Genomic DNA, 13289 nt, shown 5'->3' with positions numbered 1-13289 from the left:
GCGGGAAGAAGGAGGGTAAGGTGATGGACTGCCCGATGTGAAAAGCAGAGACTACTTTGGGCAGGAAAGAAGGTCTAGTTCTCAGAACCACCTTGTCTGGATGAATGGACATGAAAGGATGTTTGACAGAAAGAGCCTGGAGCTCACTCACTCTCCTGGCAGAGGTGATGGCAACCAGGAAGGCCGTCTTTAAAGTCAGGAGACGGAGAGGACAGGAATGAAGTGGCTCGAAGGGAGCACACATCAAGAAGGTCAGAACCAGGTTCAAGTCCCACTGAGGCATCACAAACGGAACAGGTGGATACATGTGTGTGATGCCCTTCAAGAATCTTGTCACAATAGGGGACTTGAACAAAGAAGGTTTATCAGGCAGCCTCAGAAAGGCCGAAAGGGCAGAAAGGTAGCCCTTGATAGTGCCCAGAGCAGAGCCCTGCCGGGCAAGAGAAAGAAGAAAGAGGAGAACCTCGGAAAGAGGGGCAGAAAGAGGATCCACAGCCTTTGCTGTGCACCATGCCACAAATCTGTTCCACCGGCAGGCGTATACCGACTTCGTGGAGGGACGCCTGGCTGCCAGAATCACATCACAGACTGCAGGAGGCAAGTCGAATGGCCTCAACTGTCGCCGCTCAATCTCCACGCATGGAGGTGGAGGCTGGACAGGTTCGGGTGGAGGACCGTCCCCTGCTGCTGCGACAGAAGGTCCTCCTGAAGGGGCAGGCGGATCGGGGGACCGACTGACATGCTGAGTAGCTCGGGATACCAGTATCTTCGAGCCCAGTCCGGAGCCACAAGGATGACTTGGGCCCGGTCGCGCCTGATCTTCAGCACTCTGGGCAGAAGTGGTATAGGCGGAAAGGCGTATAACAGACCGCAACTCCACTCGCGCCGAAAGGCGTCGCCGTGCGAGTGCCGTCTTGGAAACTCCAACGCGCAGAACTGATGACATTGCGCGTTCTCTTCTGTGGCGAATAGATCTAACCAAGGCTCTCCCCATCGCAGAAAGAGGCCTTGCGCCACGTCCGAGTTCAGACGCCATTCGTGATCCATCAAGCACCGACGGCTGAGTTCGTCCGCCCTGGCGTTCAGAGAACCTGCCAGGTGTTGAACCGTCAGAGTCACGCCCTGACGTTCCAGCCATTGCCAGAGACGCAGGGCCTCCTGGCAAAGGGTCCACGACCCCACCCCGCCTTGTTTGTTGCAGTACCACATGGCGGTGGTGTTGTCCGTGAACACCTGCACTACACTCCCGTTGACAAAGGGGAGGAAGGCCTTCAGTGCCAGACGAATCGCCCGTAGCTCCAACAGGTTTATATGGAGCCGGGACTCCGCCGGAGACCAGAGGCCTCTGATCTCCGCCTCTCCCAAGTGGCCTCCCCAGCCCTGGAGGGACGCGTCCGTCACAACTACGTGCTCCGGTTGGGGAAGGGAGAGGGATCTGCCGCTGACCCAATCGCGGTCCGTAAGCCACCACTGCAGTTGTCTCGCAGTGCCCTCCGAGGTCAAGACATGGTCGGACAAGTTGCCCTGATGCTGGGCCCACTGAAACTTCAGGTCCCACTGCAGAGCCCGCATCCGCCACCGGGCGTGATGCACCAGAAGGATGCAGGAAGCCATCAGCCCCAGCAGCCGCAGCGTCAACCTGACCGAAACCCGGGATAACGGCTGGAAGATGGGAATCAAAGCCTGTATATCCCGGACCCGCCGTTCCGGTGGATAGACCCGAAACTGCGCCGAGGCGAGAACCGCTCCGATGAAAAGGAGCTTTTGGGAGGGACACAGGTGTGATTTCGGCACATTGATGGAAAACTCCAGCCCATGCAGGAGGTCTGCCGTCATCTGAAGGTGGTGGACGACTGTCTGGGGCGAGCCCGCCTTCAACAACCAGTCGTCTAGATAGGGGAAGACTGAAACCCCTGATCTGCGCAGATGGGCTGCGACCACCGCCATCACCTTTGTGAACACCCGTGGGGCGCTGGTAAGGCCGAAGGGGAGCACGATAAACTGAAACTGCTCCTGGCCTACCGTGAACCGCAGGTAACGCCGGTGGGCCGGCAGGACGGGGATGTGAAAATACGCATCCTGCAAGTCCAACGCCACCATCCAGTCTTGTGGGTCTAGAGCAGCCAAGACCTGAGCCAATGTCAACATCTTGAACTTCTCCTTCCGGAGGAAGCCGTTGACGTCCCTTAGGTCCAAGATAGGACGCAGGCCCCCTTTGTCCTTCTTGGGTACCAGAAAGTAGTGGGAATAGCAACCACACCCTACTTCTGGCCCAGGAACGCGCTCGATGGCCCCCTTGGCCAAGAGGGCCGTAACTTCCTCCTGCAGAAGTGTCAAGTGGTCCCCCGACACACGGTGGTTCTGCGGTGGCATGGCTGGAGGAGTGGTCACGAAGAGGAGGGAGTAGCCCCTTCGGACGAGCTGCAGCACCCACCTGTCCGATGTTATCGTGCGCCAGTGGGAGAGGTGATGGCGAACCCTGCCGCCCACCGGCGTCACATGGGCCTGAAAGCACGGACTAGGAGGATTTAGAGGCGGACGCTGCGGGGGGAGGTGTGGTCTGACCTCGCCGCTGTCCCCGACCGCCACCACGGCGGTTCCCACGGCCGCCGCCGCGTTGAGAAGTCTGTTGCGGCGCGTGGCTGGCAGCACGTGTGGGACCGCCCCTTCCGTGGCCACGAAAGGAGCAAAACGAACCCGTCTGCTGGCGCTGGGTCGAGAGACCCAAGGACTTGGCCGTGACCCTGGAGTCCTTGAAGCGTTCCAGCGCGTGGTCCGCTTTGTCGCCAAACAGGCGACTGCCATCAAACGGCATGTCCATCAATGCAGACTAGACATCTGCCGAGAAATTGGCGGATCTCAGCCAGGCGTGGCGACGAATCGCCACCGTCGTGGACATCGCCCTGCCCAGTGAGTCGGTCGTATCAAGACCACACCGTATGGAGTATCTTGCTGCGTCTCGGCCTTCAATCATAGCCTTGCCGAGCTTAGCCCGTACCTCCTGTGGGCATTCAGGCAGCAGTTCCGCGACCGTATCCCACAGAGAGTGGGTGTAGCGGCCCAAGAGGCACGCGGTGTTGCAAGACCGCAGTCCCAGACTCGGGGACGAAAAGACCTTCTTACCATACTGGTCGTACCTCTTAGATTCCCGGTCGGGCGGGGCCGACGGGAATGCTGTCTGGGAAGTCGAGGCCTGGATCACCAGGCTCTCAGGGGTGGGATGGGTGGACAAGAACTTCGGGTCATCCGTACACGGACGGTGGCGTCTGGCCACGTTCCTATCAACAGGCGAACCTGAAGCGGGCCTGGACCACGTGCCCAAAAGAACGTCAGTTAAGGCCTCATTGAACGGCAGCAGTGGCTCCTGTGGGCATGACTGCGGTTTGAGTACCTCAGTGAGGATGTTAGTCCTCACGGCCGCGACGGGGAGCTCAAGGTGTAAGGCCTTGGCAGCCCTCATCAACACCACTGAATAAGCTGCCCCCTCCTCCGTAGCCACGGTAGGAGGCGAGACAAAGCCAGGGTTGGGGGAGTCATCCAGACCACTGGCGTCACCCAAGTCACCTGTCCAGTCCACATCGTACTGACACTCGCGGGTCAGAGGGTCCTCAGACCCCTCCCACTCCTCTCCGCAATCTACATCCTCACCATATTCGGAGTCAACAATGTAGACCGGCTCCCCGGGGTCAACAGGCCCCATAGGCGTCGGACTCGGCGTCGGGCGAAGCCGGTTCGACTCCGCGGCCGGAGTCGGAGAGGGAATGGGGGCAGCGCCGCCCGGAGCCGGCGCCAGAGACCCGGCGCCGCGCGGGGGCGGAGCCGTGGGTTGCCCCGATGGAATCGGCGCCGGAGAGGCCGGTTGACCAGCCGGCGTCGACCCTGAAGGTCCCTGCGGGGCCGGAGCCGCCGGCGCCGGAGCCCCCGACGGCGTCGAGGCAGGAGCACCCGAACCGCTAGGACCTCCGGACGGGAACACCGGGCCCGCAGGCGCCGTAGGCCCCGTCGGAGCAGACAGTGCCCTCATGGCCATGAGGAACGTCTCTATCTCCTCGGGCGACGCGCCCTGCCCAGGGACCGCAGGGTATGGAGCAGGCCGCGTCGGCGACTCACGCGGAGCCGCGGGGGTGGGGCCACCCGAACCCCCGGCCGCATCGGGGGGGAGTCGGGGGTACGATGACGACGCCCCGACTTCTTGTGCTTCCTACCTGAGGAACCAGAGGAATGGTGACGACTCCCGGAGCGCTCGTGACGGCTCCGCGACCGCTCCCTCGATCGCTCCCTAGACCTCCGTCCGGACCGGGACCGCTCCCGACGCGGGGCCGACACCCGGAGCTCGAGTAGCTTGCGGGACCGCTCCCGTCTAGCTTTAGTCGTCAAGGCCCGGCAATCGACGCAGGCGTCCACGTCGTGGTCCGGGCCCAGGCACCGGAGGCAGAGTCGGTGATGATCCGTGACCGACATCGTGCGGTCACAGTCGTCGCAGTTCTTAAAACCGGGCATCCTACCGGCACCTTAAGAGTAACAGAAAGATTTCAAAAAACTTTGGTCAAAGACCGGAGTACTGCTCTTCGGATCTGCGCTAACTGGCGCGGAAAAAAGAAGAACTGACGTCAGCGCGCGGAGGCGGCGTCTATATACTCCAGCGACGTCATCACGGCGCACGACGCCGACGACGGACGCGGAGCCGCAGGAGACGCCTGCAGACGACGCCTACCGACGCGCAGTTTCCGGATCCAGACTGACGCCTGGGGATATTCTAAGGTAAGGAATCTAATACTAACCTGTTTCTTTCAGATTGTCCTAACAGAAAGCGATGCCACTGTCGTCTTTCATCCTAGGTGGGCTATGAGCCAAGAAGGCCTACAATACTTTGTCGTGCAATACAAATCTTGCACACAACTATGTAATTCAGCAGGTTCCAAAGACACTTAAAGCCCTTCTAATGAGATCATGAAACCTTTGGCTTGTCCTCAAACGCCACAACTAAACATTTTATTCCTAAAAACATGAGGCTTAAATAATCATGAAATAGCCTTTTTTAAACAGTACATCATAAGCCACAATTATGCAGAGGACATTTCCTAGCCTGCCATCCTTCGTTTCAGCATCTGGTGAATCGACAGCAGAAATTTTTAAGTGGCAACACACTACTAGTTAATTATCAAAGCAGTATGAATGCCTGAAATAAGTTAGAGACGTGAAGGATAGCCCGTGCAGGGCTGCCAGCAATCCATAAGAGTCGCTGGGAAACACAAGGAATCACCCAACCTGCCATTTCCTGTAAATAGGATGGGGGTCGCTAGGGTTACTGGTCTCAATTACCCGACCACCACGGTAGACTATTGGTACAGGCATCGGTGCGGCCATGGCTTCGCTGCTGTCCTTGCAGCAGTGTGACTGTCCTGCAATGCAATTAACACCAAACAAAAGGATGCCCTGAATTAACTGTGAAAACACCCCAGTGAATAATGGGTTTAAGAATTAATTCTCAAAAGACTACTGCTCCCCACTATTTTGCAAGCAGTTGGGTGGCAGAGTTTGTAAACAAACTGGGGTTGCTCACATGAATTGTCTAAACTATAAGCAGATATAACTAGGTTCAGCTTTGCAGACTAGAGTGAATGAATGAATGAATGAATGAAAGAGAATTTATAAAGCGCGAACTAAGCCCAAGGGCATCAAGGCAAGTAACCATTTCCTGAAGAAGGCAAAAATGAAAGCCACAAAAATAAAAACTCCAGCTGCGCAACAGGAAGAAAAAAAAATCACTTACTATGATCAACAGCGTGAATGCGGTTTCACAGCAAAAGTCCCAAAATGGAACACCATGATAGTATGTAAGCCTTTTCGGGTAGACTTTTGCTTTTTTTGGGTGAACTGAAAATGAGCAGTAGCATAGCAAAGATAACTTACCACCTGCAGGCGGCGTGGCGCCGGCTGGGAACGGGCCTCCTGCCTTGAAATCTAAGGAGTAGGAAAGGTAAAGCACAGCGAGTGAGTAAAACAAAAGAAACATAAGCAATGACAGTCAGAGAATGGATTGTGGTAGAGGGCAATAGCAGGATGGAGACCGTCAACACCTGCTGAAGATTCTGAGACCATAATGCTTTACTTTCAGAAGATCCACCAGGACCGAGTACCACAAGGCCACCAGTCTTCAATCATTCCAACAATTTAGCAGGGGGGCACCAGCAGTGAGGATTTGTCCCCTTCATTCCTAGATGGTTTGCCATTCCCTGTATGCTCTCCTTGAGGGCACTGGTAATATCCCAATATTACTTGAGAGTTTGACCCATTATCATAAGGTTTGTTTATGTTTGAGAATATTTTAAAGGATGTGTCTGCCACAACTTGGCTGCTAGCTGTGCAATGTACCACATAACACTAAAAACATTTAAAGCTCTTGAATGGTCTGTTGTCCTCGATGTCTTACAGAAAAAAGGGAAAGAGTCTGGATGAGTGTGTGCAGAGTCATCAAAAGGGGCTACAGTTGGGAGACATGGGTTGCCACTTAGGAATAATCTACTGCCTCCATACATGGGCAATGAATGCCTGCCTTATGTCCTGCTAATTATTTATATCTTTAATGCTTGAAATAGGTTTGCTGCTCTTCATTTACTTTCTGTCTGCGCCCAGCAGCAAGAAGTTCTGCAAGAGACGCAGAATGCTGCGTTCTATTAATGTGGATTAACATGAGGTGATTTCAAAAAGTTGCGTTCATGGATAGAGTCCACACCACAACTATACTCAGAAGATTATACCTTTATGTTATTAGCTATCTCTGATGGAAACTATGTAATGTTGAATTGATTGAAAGGCATGGACAGCTGCTCCAAAGAAGTTCAACCACCCAACCTTACTCTACGAGTAAAGCACATGGTAAAGTTTATAAATAAGGCTTCCAGTTTTCCGTTTTTACTGATTTTTACAAATAAATACAGAAAACCATCTACTTCCTGTCTGTACTTATTTTTAAAAGCAGAAAACTGCAGAAAATAGTGCTTCTTGAGAGTGACTCTTCTTGTCCTTCATGAATTCCAGGGCAACTGCTGAGCAGATAGACACCAAAGGGATTTAAAAACATGATGAGTACCTTAAATAGAGGCATATGTTAACATATATTTGTAAACAATGGTAATACTTCTCTGTGTGTATTGTAATATTTGGCTTAATTTGCAAAAAATCAACAGCAATTAAAGTAGGAGTGCACGCTTACCATTTAAATAAATGTGGAAATATACCATTGTATGGCCCCATTTCTTTTCAAACAATAAAATAAATATGGGTAAATACCAATAAAATGGCCCAAAATAAATTTGGATAAGTACAAGCAAAAGTTTTTAAAAAAACACATAAAACCAGGAAGCCTATTTATGAATACGCTACTCATCATGACGCCCGCCCGCCTCTGCTTACTACAATAGCTTTCTGACATCAGGTTACTTTCAAATCCCTCTGCCTTTCCCACAATCGCCTGGATGAAAAGGGCACAACATCATCAACAAACAGCTCTAATGGGCGGCCAAACTTCAGCAGTTAGAAAGGAGGTAGATACTTTGCTGCAGTAGGGGCCAAACTATGGAACTCACTCACTATGACTGAGCACATTGAAGATAACCATCAGTGGGCCAAGAAACAAAAGTGCCAAACTCATCTTGTCTATGTCCTCTTTTGGGGCACCTCCTACTAGTCATCTTAGACAGTCGAGGAAAAGGTCATCTGAAAAGGCTAAACGCACCTACCCACCTCTAAAACTTAGGTTCGAAGAAAGGAGCCCGATTCTCACTCACTGATTTAAGTACCGGGAAACAAGTGGTATCTAAATCCATTTGCAGGACTTGCTATGATTTTTTTGCCCTCACAGCTGTTTTTTCTCTAGCCCATTCCAGGACGGTACTTCTGGATACTAGCTGGTCATTATGGAGAGTGGGCCAGTCTGACTTAACAAGAGAGGAATTTCTCTGGGCGATCAGGTCATAAATCCCTGCTCAGGTCCAACTATTGTTGAAGAACATCGCCTAGACTACAGGTCATCAAGACATGGCTCATTAATAATTTTGGAATCTGGCTCATTTGTGTCCCCCTTACACAATCAACACCAAGCGTTCAATTCTAGGCCGAATCCGTGTAGGACTGAAATAACGCAAGCTTCATTCACGGACTCTAGACTCAGTATCTGTGAGAACGCCCAAGGATGAAACCGCTGCACTTCAGACCCAGACTTTTGCAAACACACTTTGTAACATGAAACAAGGAATCAACACTCCCCTAAAAGCAGAAGATTTAGAAGAACTATGCTTAGTTCACGTGAATTTAATCCTGGACGGCACATTATCTTGGAGAGAGGGAAATTGTTATTGGTCTACAATGATGAGTGCTCGTTTCCACCTTCTCATGGGGAGGAAGGCTTATTATAAAGGGTATTCATCTTTCTTCCTGGTCCTGGCAGTCCACAGTCGATACGAAATATCTTGTGGTGCAGTAATACTCTTTCTTCCTGAAAAGTTTGGTTGCTTTTAACTATTAACTTCACTTATGCACATTTTATTTACTGAATGGGCTCTTCTTAATAGTGCACTAAGGGAACTATAATCGAAATTTGCTTTAAATAAACGCGGATGTCCTGCCCAGAACACCCACATGTGCAAAGAGTGAGTAGTAAAAGAATGCTGTGATATATTAGGGGCTTGCTTACTTTTCGTAGCCTTTAAAAAAATTCACCCTTCCTTATTTAGGACTTGTGCTTACCTAGGATAGTTTGAACCAGAACATCAGCAGATACCACTGGGGAACCGCCCTGGACATGGGTATGCTCCTCACGTACCAGAAGACACACCGGATAAGCCAGCTTGACAGCGGCAACCCCCAAAATCCTAAACACCCATCTGTTATCTTTCAACGGTGAGCTCAAGATGCTCTGAAGAGACCCTCAAGACATATCTGAATGGTACTTTATGACTAGCTGTTTGATTCTGCACTCAGCGTACTAAGCAGAAGTAGGTTTGCACTGTATAGTATTCAGGAAATAGCAGCTGCCTTTATTAGGTTCTAGGGTATGTGACTTCTATCGGTTGGTCTGGCGAAAGAGGAGCAGGACAACAACAGGCCTCTTGCCTCTACAACACCTTTGTCTAAATTAGGCCATGGCACCTCAAAGTGGCTTTAGGAATTACAAGGAGGCACCTAATGTTTGCTTTAAAAAAATTTCAGCAACACTGGGGCACTTTTGCAAATCAGTAACTACTTCAGAGCTGGCCCAGGACAAAAGCTATGAAGGCACTACAGGGCTTAACGTGGAAGAGCAGACTGCAGTCACACGCCGCAGCTCTTCGATCCAAAGCCGACCCCGCAATTTACTAGGTGGAAATTTGTTAGATAACAAAATGTTGGAGCCACTTCAACCGCATTTTAAGTTTTTGACTAACTGCATGGCACTTTGAACAACTTGAAAGGAACAAAACAATCTTCAGCAACAAAGACCTTTCGAGAATTCTTTCAGAAACAGTATGCAGACGTTGCAAGAATAGCTTTTTTCACTGCAGCATAACGTTCACCAGCAATGTCCAATGGTCTCAGAGCCCACAGTCCAAGTACCGAAAAGGAAATGTTTCTAAAGTATAAAAGAAAAAGAAAACTCTGTGATAGAAGTCACTGTGTATCCATCCGTCAGATGACGACTTGGGCCAGCAAGGTGCATGAACTTGGCCAAGAGGTTTTGGTGTGGCACATATAATGCAACCGTCCTCTGAAGAATAGGACATCTTAGCAATATGAAAGGTGAGTTGGCAACTGATCCCTTGTCACTGAAGGCAATTTACTGGAGCCAAGACTTTTTAAGCTAATTGTAATCGATATGCTGGGGGATTGCTAACCCATACATAGAATGGAACAAAGTATAACAAACCTCAGCATGAAAAATACTATTGACTAAAAAAAACTGAAGGGGTAGAAGGGGCCAGCTTTCCACAGAGGACACTACATCTCCACACCTTTCAACATTGTTGAGTACTTTTAAGCCAAAGTGACCATCCCTGGTGAACCCTCTTGAAAAAACAACACTATTTGAAACAAGGAGGTGAGTGAGAGTGCTTTTGTGTCAGTGATCCTTGTATACGATGCACGTCACTCACACTGTAGCACAATGTTAGATGGAAAAAGGGCCAGGGAGACAGGATCAATGTGCAGAAAAAACACAGGGAAGGGCTAAGACATAACAATTAAAGAAGCACAGTACTATATGCTACAGTTCTATTCCAGCTACAACAGGCTACTTTCTCTGTGAACATTCAATATATCCAGCTCACGGAAAACATGAAGGGGTTTCTCCAAGGAGGAAGACCTAAAACCCAGTATATAGACATGAATAACAAATCAGATAATAGGCAACAATTAATCTATCCAAAAATTAGGAAATAGAAAAAAGTTCAATAACAGAAAAAAGGGTTCTAGAATTAGGTTTTTCATGTATAGAAGAGGGATTTTGAAATTAATGGTTTGGACACAATAGGAGATTATGGCATAAACGGATGCGAATACGTAAATGTAAAAGGAAATAAAAAATTAACTCAACGGTGGAATAGTTAATGAGGAATAAAATCATTGGCAGAAGGGAGAGAATGTGTAAATACACAGGTTAATAAATTGTGGCAGAAGTCAGACTAAGATGGAAAAATATGGAAATAGCCTAGAAAAACTGAGAAGAAACAAGAGAATCCAAAGCAAAAGAAAGTACAGAAAAAATGGTAATCGCAAGAAGCCTTTGCAATTAAAAGAAAACCCGGAGTACACACATACAGTTTGAAGGGAAGTTTTCAGGACAATCTGCACACAAGCCACTTACTTTCATCTCTTGCTTTCATCCGGGCAATGAAGGAATAACTTTTATTCCTGCGGTAGTTCTCATAGGGGTCATCGAGGGACACTCCAACGCCTTTATACTGATCCCATTTGTCGCGTATATCCCCGCCTTTGATTGGGTCCTGGATTCCTTGTTCTTTAGCGCCTAGCCCACCAGCGCCACTCCAGCCTACAGTGTTGACACGGAAAAGTGGGTTTGTATTTAGTTGAGTAGATGAATCCTGCCTTTCCACAAAAAGTCTTTGAGTTGGATGGGTGGCACAGTGGTCTGTGTTCTTGGTGAACCTCAGGTCAAATTTAGATGGCCACAACTGCGGCCAAACTAGGGAGAAAGGCTGTACACAGCATGCAGCAAATGTCCGTCAGTGTCATAACGATCACATTCAAGCTAAATATGTCCCTTACTCTGCTCCCTCAAAAATCTTTATCCCTTGTTCAGAAACCTTACCTGCAGCTTTCAAGCCCTTGGTGAACCCCACCGCTGAACGAGAACTGCTCTCTTTTCAATCAATCAAGTGGTACTTGTATAGCACTACTCATCACCCTAGGGGATATCCAGGCGCTGTGCTACAGCTATCAGTCTTTTCTGAGGATTAATGGAGCCTGGCCTCCTGCTCATCTATTACAGATGTTTGAGAACTGCTCACCACTCACAAACTCAATGATGGACTACTTGTCTTGCACTAGACTTTAGTGGTCGATTCCCGTGTACAGAGTGCCCAGAGACCTGATGTACAAGTCACTTTAAAGGACAATGAACTATGAGGTTGGCCCAACATGAGACCACGGCTCCGACATTTAAAAAGCTTGAAGGAGTCACTGTCATTAGACCAAAGATGCCTGGGCCAATTTCTTAAGAGTAATTACAGCCACAAGATGATGGTATCTATGCCTAAGTTGTAAATATGACTCACATATATAACTATTACCATTTGTTTACTTGTAATATTTCACTTAATGAATAGGAGCGACCAGTTCAGATCACAGCTCACCTGTTATATGAGCAGATGCTCTTAATCCAAAGCACTATCCGTAAGAACGTTTAGTACACAGTCTCAACCCCACGAACAGACACACGGAAGGTGATGCATGGTGCATGCATTACAGTGTGTGGTACAAAGGAAAGGCCCCGTGACACAAGCAGTGATATTATTACCATCAAAAGGAGCAGCACTGGTCTTCCTTTGGTGGTAAGGAGTTTCCCCATGGTGCATGTGTCCTTAACAGACATGCAAAGCATTGCACACTGAATCACCCATGACCCTTCACACGGTAGCGGAGGTGGAGCGCGCACACACACACCCTTGGTACACTGCATCTAGTCAATAAAGCATTGTGAGATTCAGAGCTAGCTATCTAGTCAAGCACTCACCAATTCCTAATCACCTACAGCATGTTGAACACAAGCGTGTTTTCCATCAAGAGAATTGGAGTGACAACAACCATGATAATCAAACGGTGTTAAGTTGTTACTTCAAATGCAAAAGCGGAAAGTATGCACTGTGTTAAAAGCCACTGAAATTCTAAACTTACAGGTTCTTTCGGTAGGGGCTACCTTCTGCAGCCACACACAAAGTCTTGCATAGAACTGGGCCAGAGTATCTCAAAAGTAAATTCAGGTAGTACTCCCTAAAAAAACTGCTATGATCCGCTGCCTCAAGTTCAGTGATCATTCCTACAATAAAGCAAGCTTCAAGGGGCGGGCACAGTTTTGTCTATTCCACCTGTAAACTCTGGAACAGACTGCCCATGCATCTCAAGAGTCAGGCTAACTTTCTCCGCTTTCGTAAACACTTAAAATCTTGGCTATTCTCACTTTCTCTATAGCTCTTATTGTCCAGGTTATGATATTAGGTTGGGCGTAGGATAATGTTAGCGTCAAGAAACCATTGGGCATTTGCAGGTGTTAAAAATTTCAAATCAATTCAAAGAAGGTGCAGCTGCCAGTGAAATGAGAGGCCACCCGCTCGCAGTCGCCTCTGTGACTAAGGTGAGGCTGTAGATGCCCCAGGGGGACTTGGCAAAGACCGCATGTTGGAAGGCCAGTTTCTACGGCTGACACATCGACTTTCAACAGTGAGAACACGTTTGGAAATAGCCTTTAGGTCCTGATGCTGTCTTTTGCTTTCAAGGATAAGCCCCCATTGAAGAAAGTATCACAAACAGCAGGACACAATTTGAAGGGATGACACCTTTGTAATAAAGCCACAATTATGTCAAGCTGTACGGAGCTAACTGGAAACCTGACCAAGAATGAATGTAGTGGCCAGTGCAGCGCTGGAAGCCACAGTGGGTGGAGGAAAGCAGAATGTCTCTTACCCATTTTCACCAACATCTGATGCCCTTTATTTTCTTCTCCAAGTCTATGGTCTGGTATTAGGGGGGCAGAACCTGACCCTAAACCAGGAGCAGACCTAAGATTAAAATGAAAA

At 49.1% G+C, this 13289-nt stretch overlaps 1 protein-coding gene across 6 annotated transcripts in view; it reads right to left on the bottom strand.

Annotated features, from left to right (window-relative positions):
• Positions 1-13289, bottom strand: part of CHERP (calcium homeostasis endoplasmic reticulum protein) — a 127201-nt gene that overhangs the window by 9005 nt on the left and 104907 nt on the right. For all 6 annotated transcript variants that reach the window (XM_078670592.1, XM_078670595.1, XM_078670593.1 and 3 more), the window contains 3 exons: positions 13177-13271; positions 10841-11026; positions 5914-5964 (listed from right to left, as the gene is read on the bottom strand). In XM_078670592.1, coding sequence (XP_078526718.1) covers positions 5914-5964; positions 10841-11026; positions 13177-13271 — 332 coding nt within the window. The remainder of the gene's footprint in view (positions 1-5913; positions 5965-10840; positions 11027-13176; positions 13272-13289) is intronic.

Source organism: Lissotriton helveticus, chromosome 12, assembly GCF_964261635.1.
Source record: "Lissotriton helveticus chromosome 12, aLisHel1.1, whole genome shotgun sequence".
NCBI classification, from domain to species: domain Eukaryota; kingdom Metazoa; phylum Chordata; class Amphibia; order Caudata; family Salamandridae; genus Lissotriton; species Lissotriton helveticus.
The sequence above is the reverse complement of the archived record's forward strand: the minus strand, read 5'-3'. Positions and strand labels throughout refer to the sequence as shown.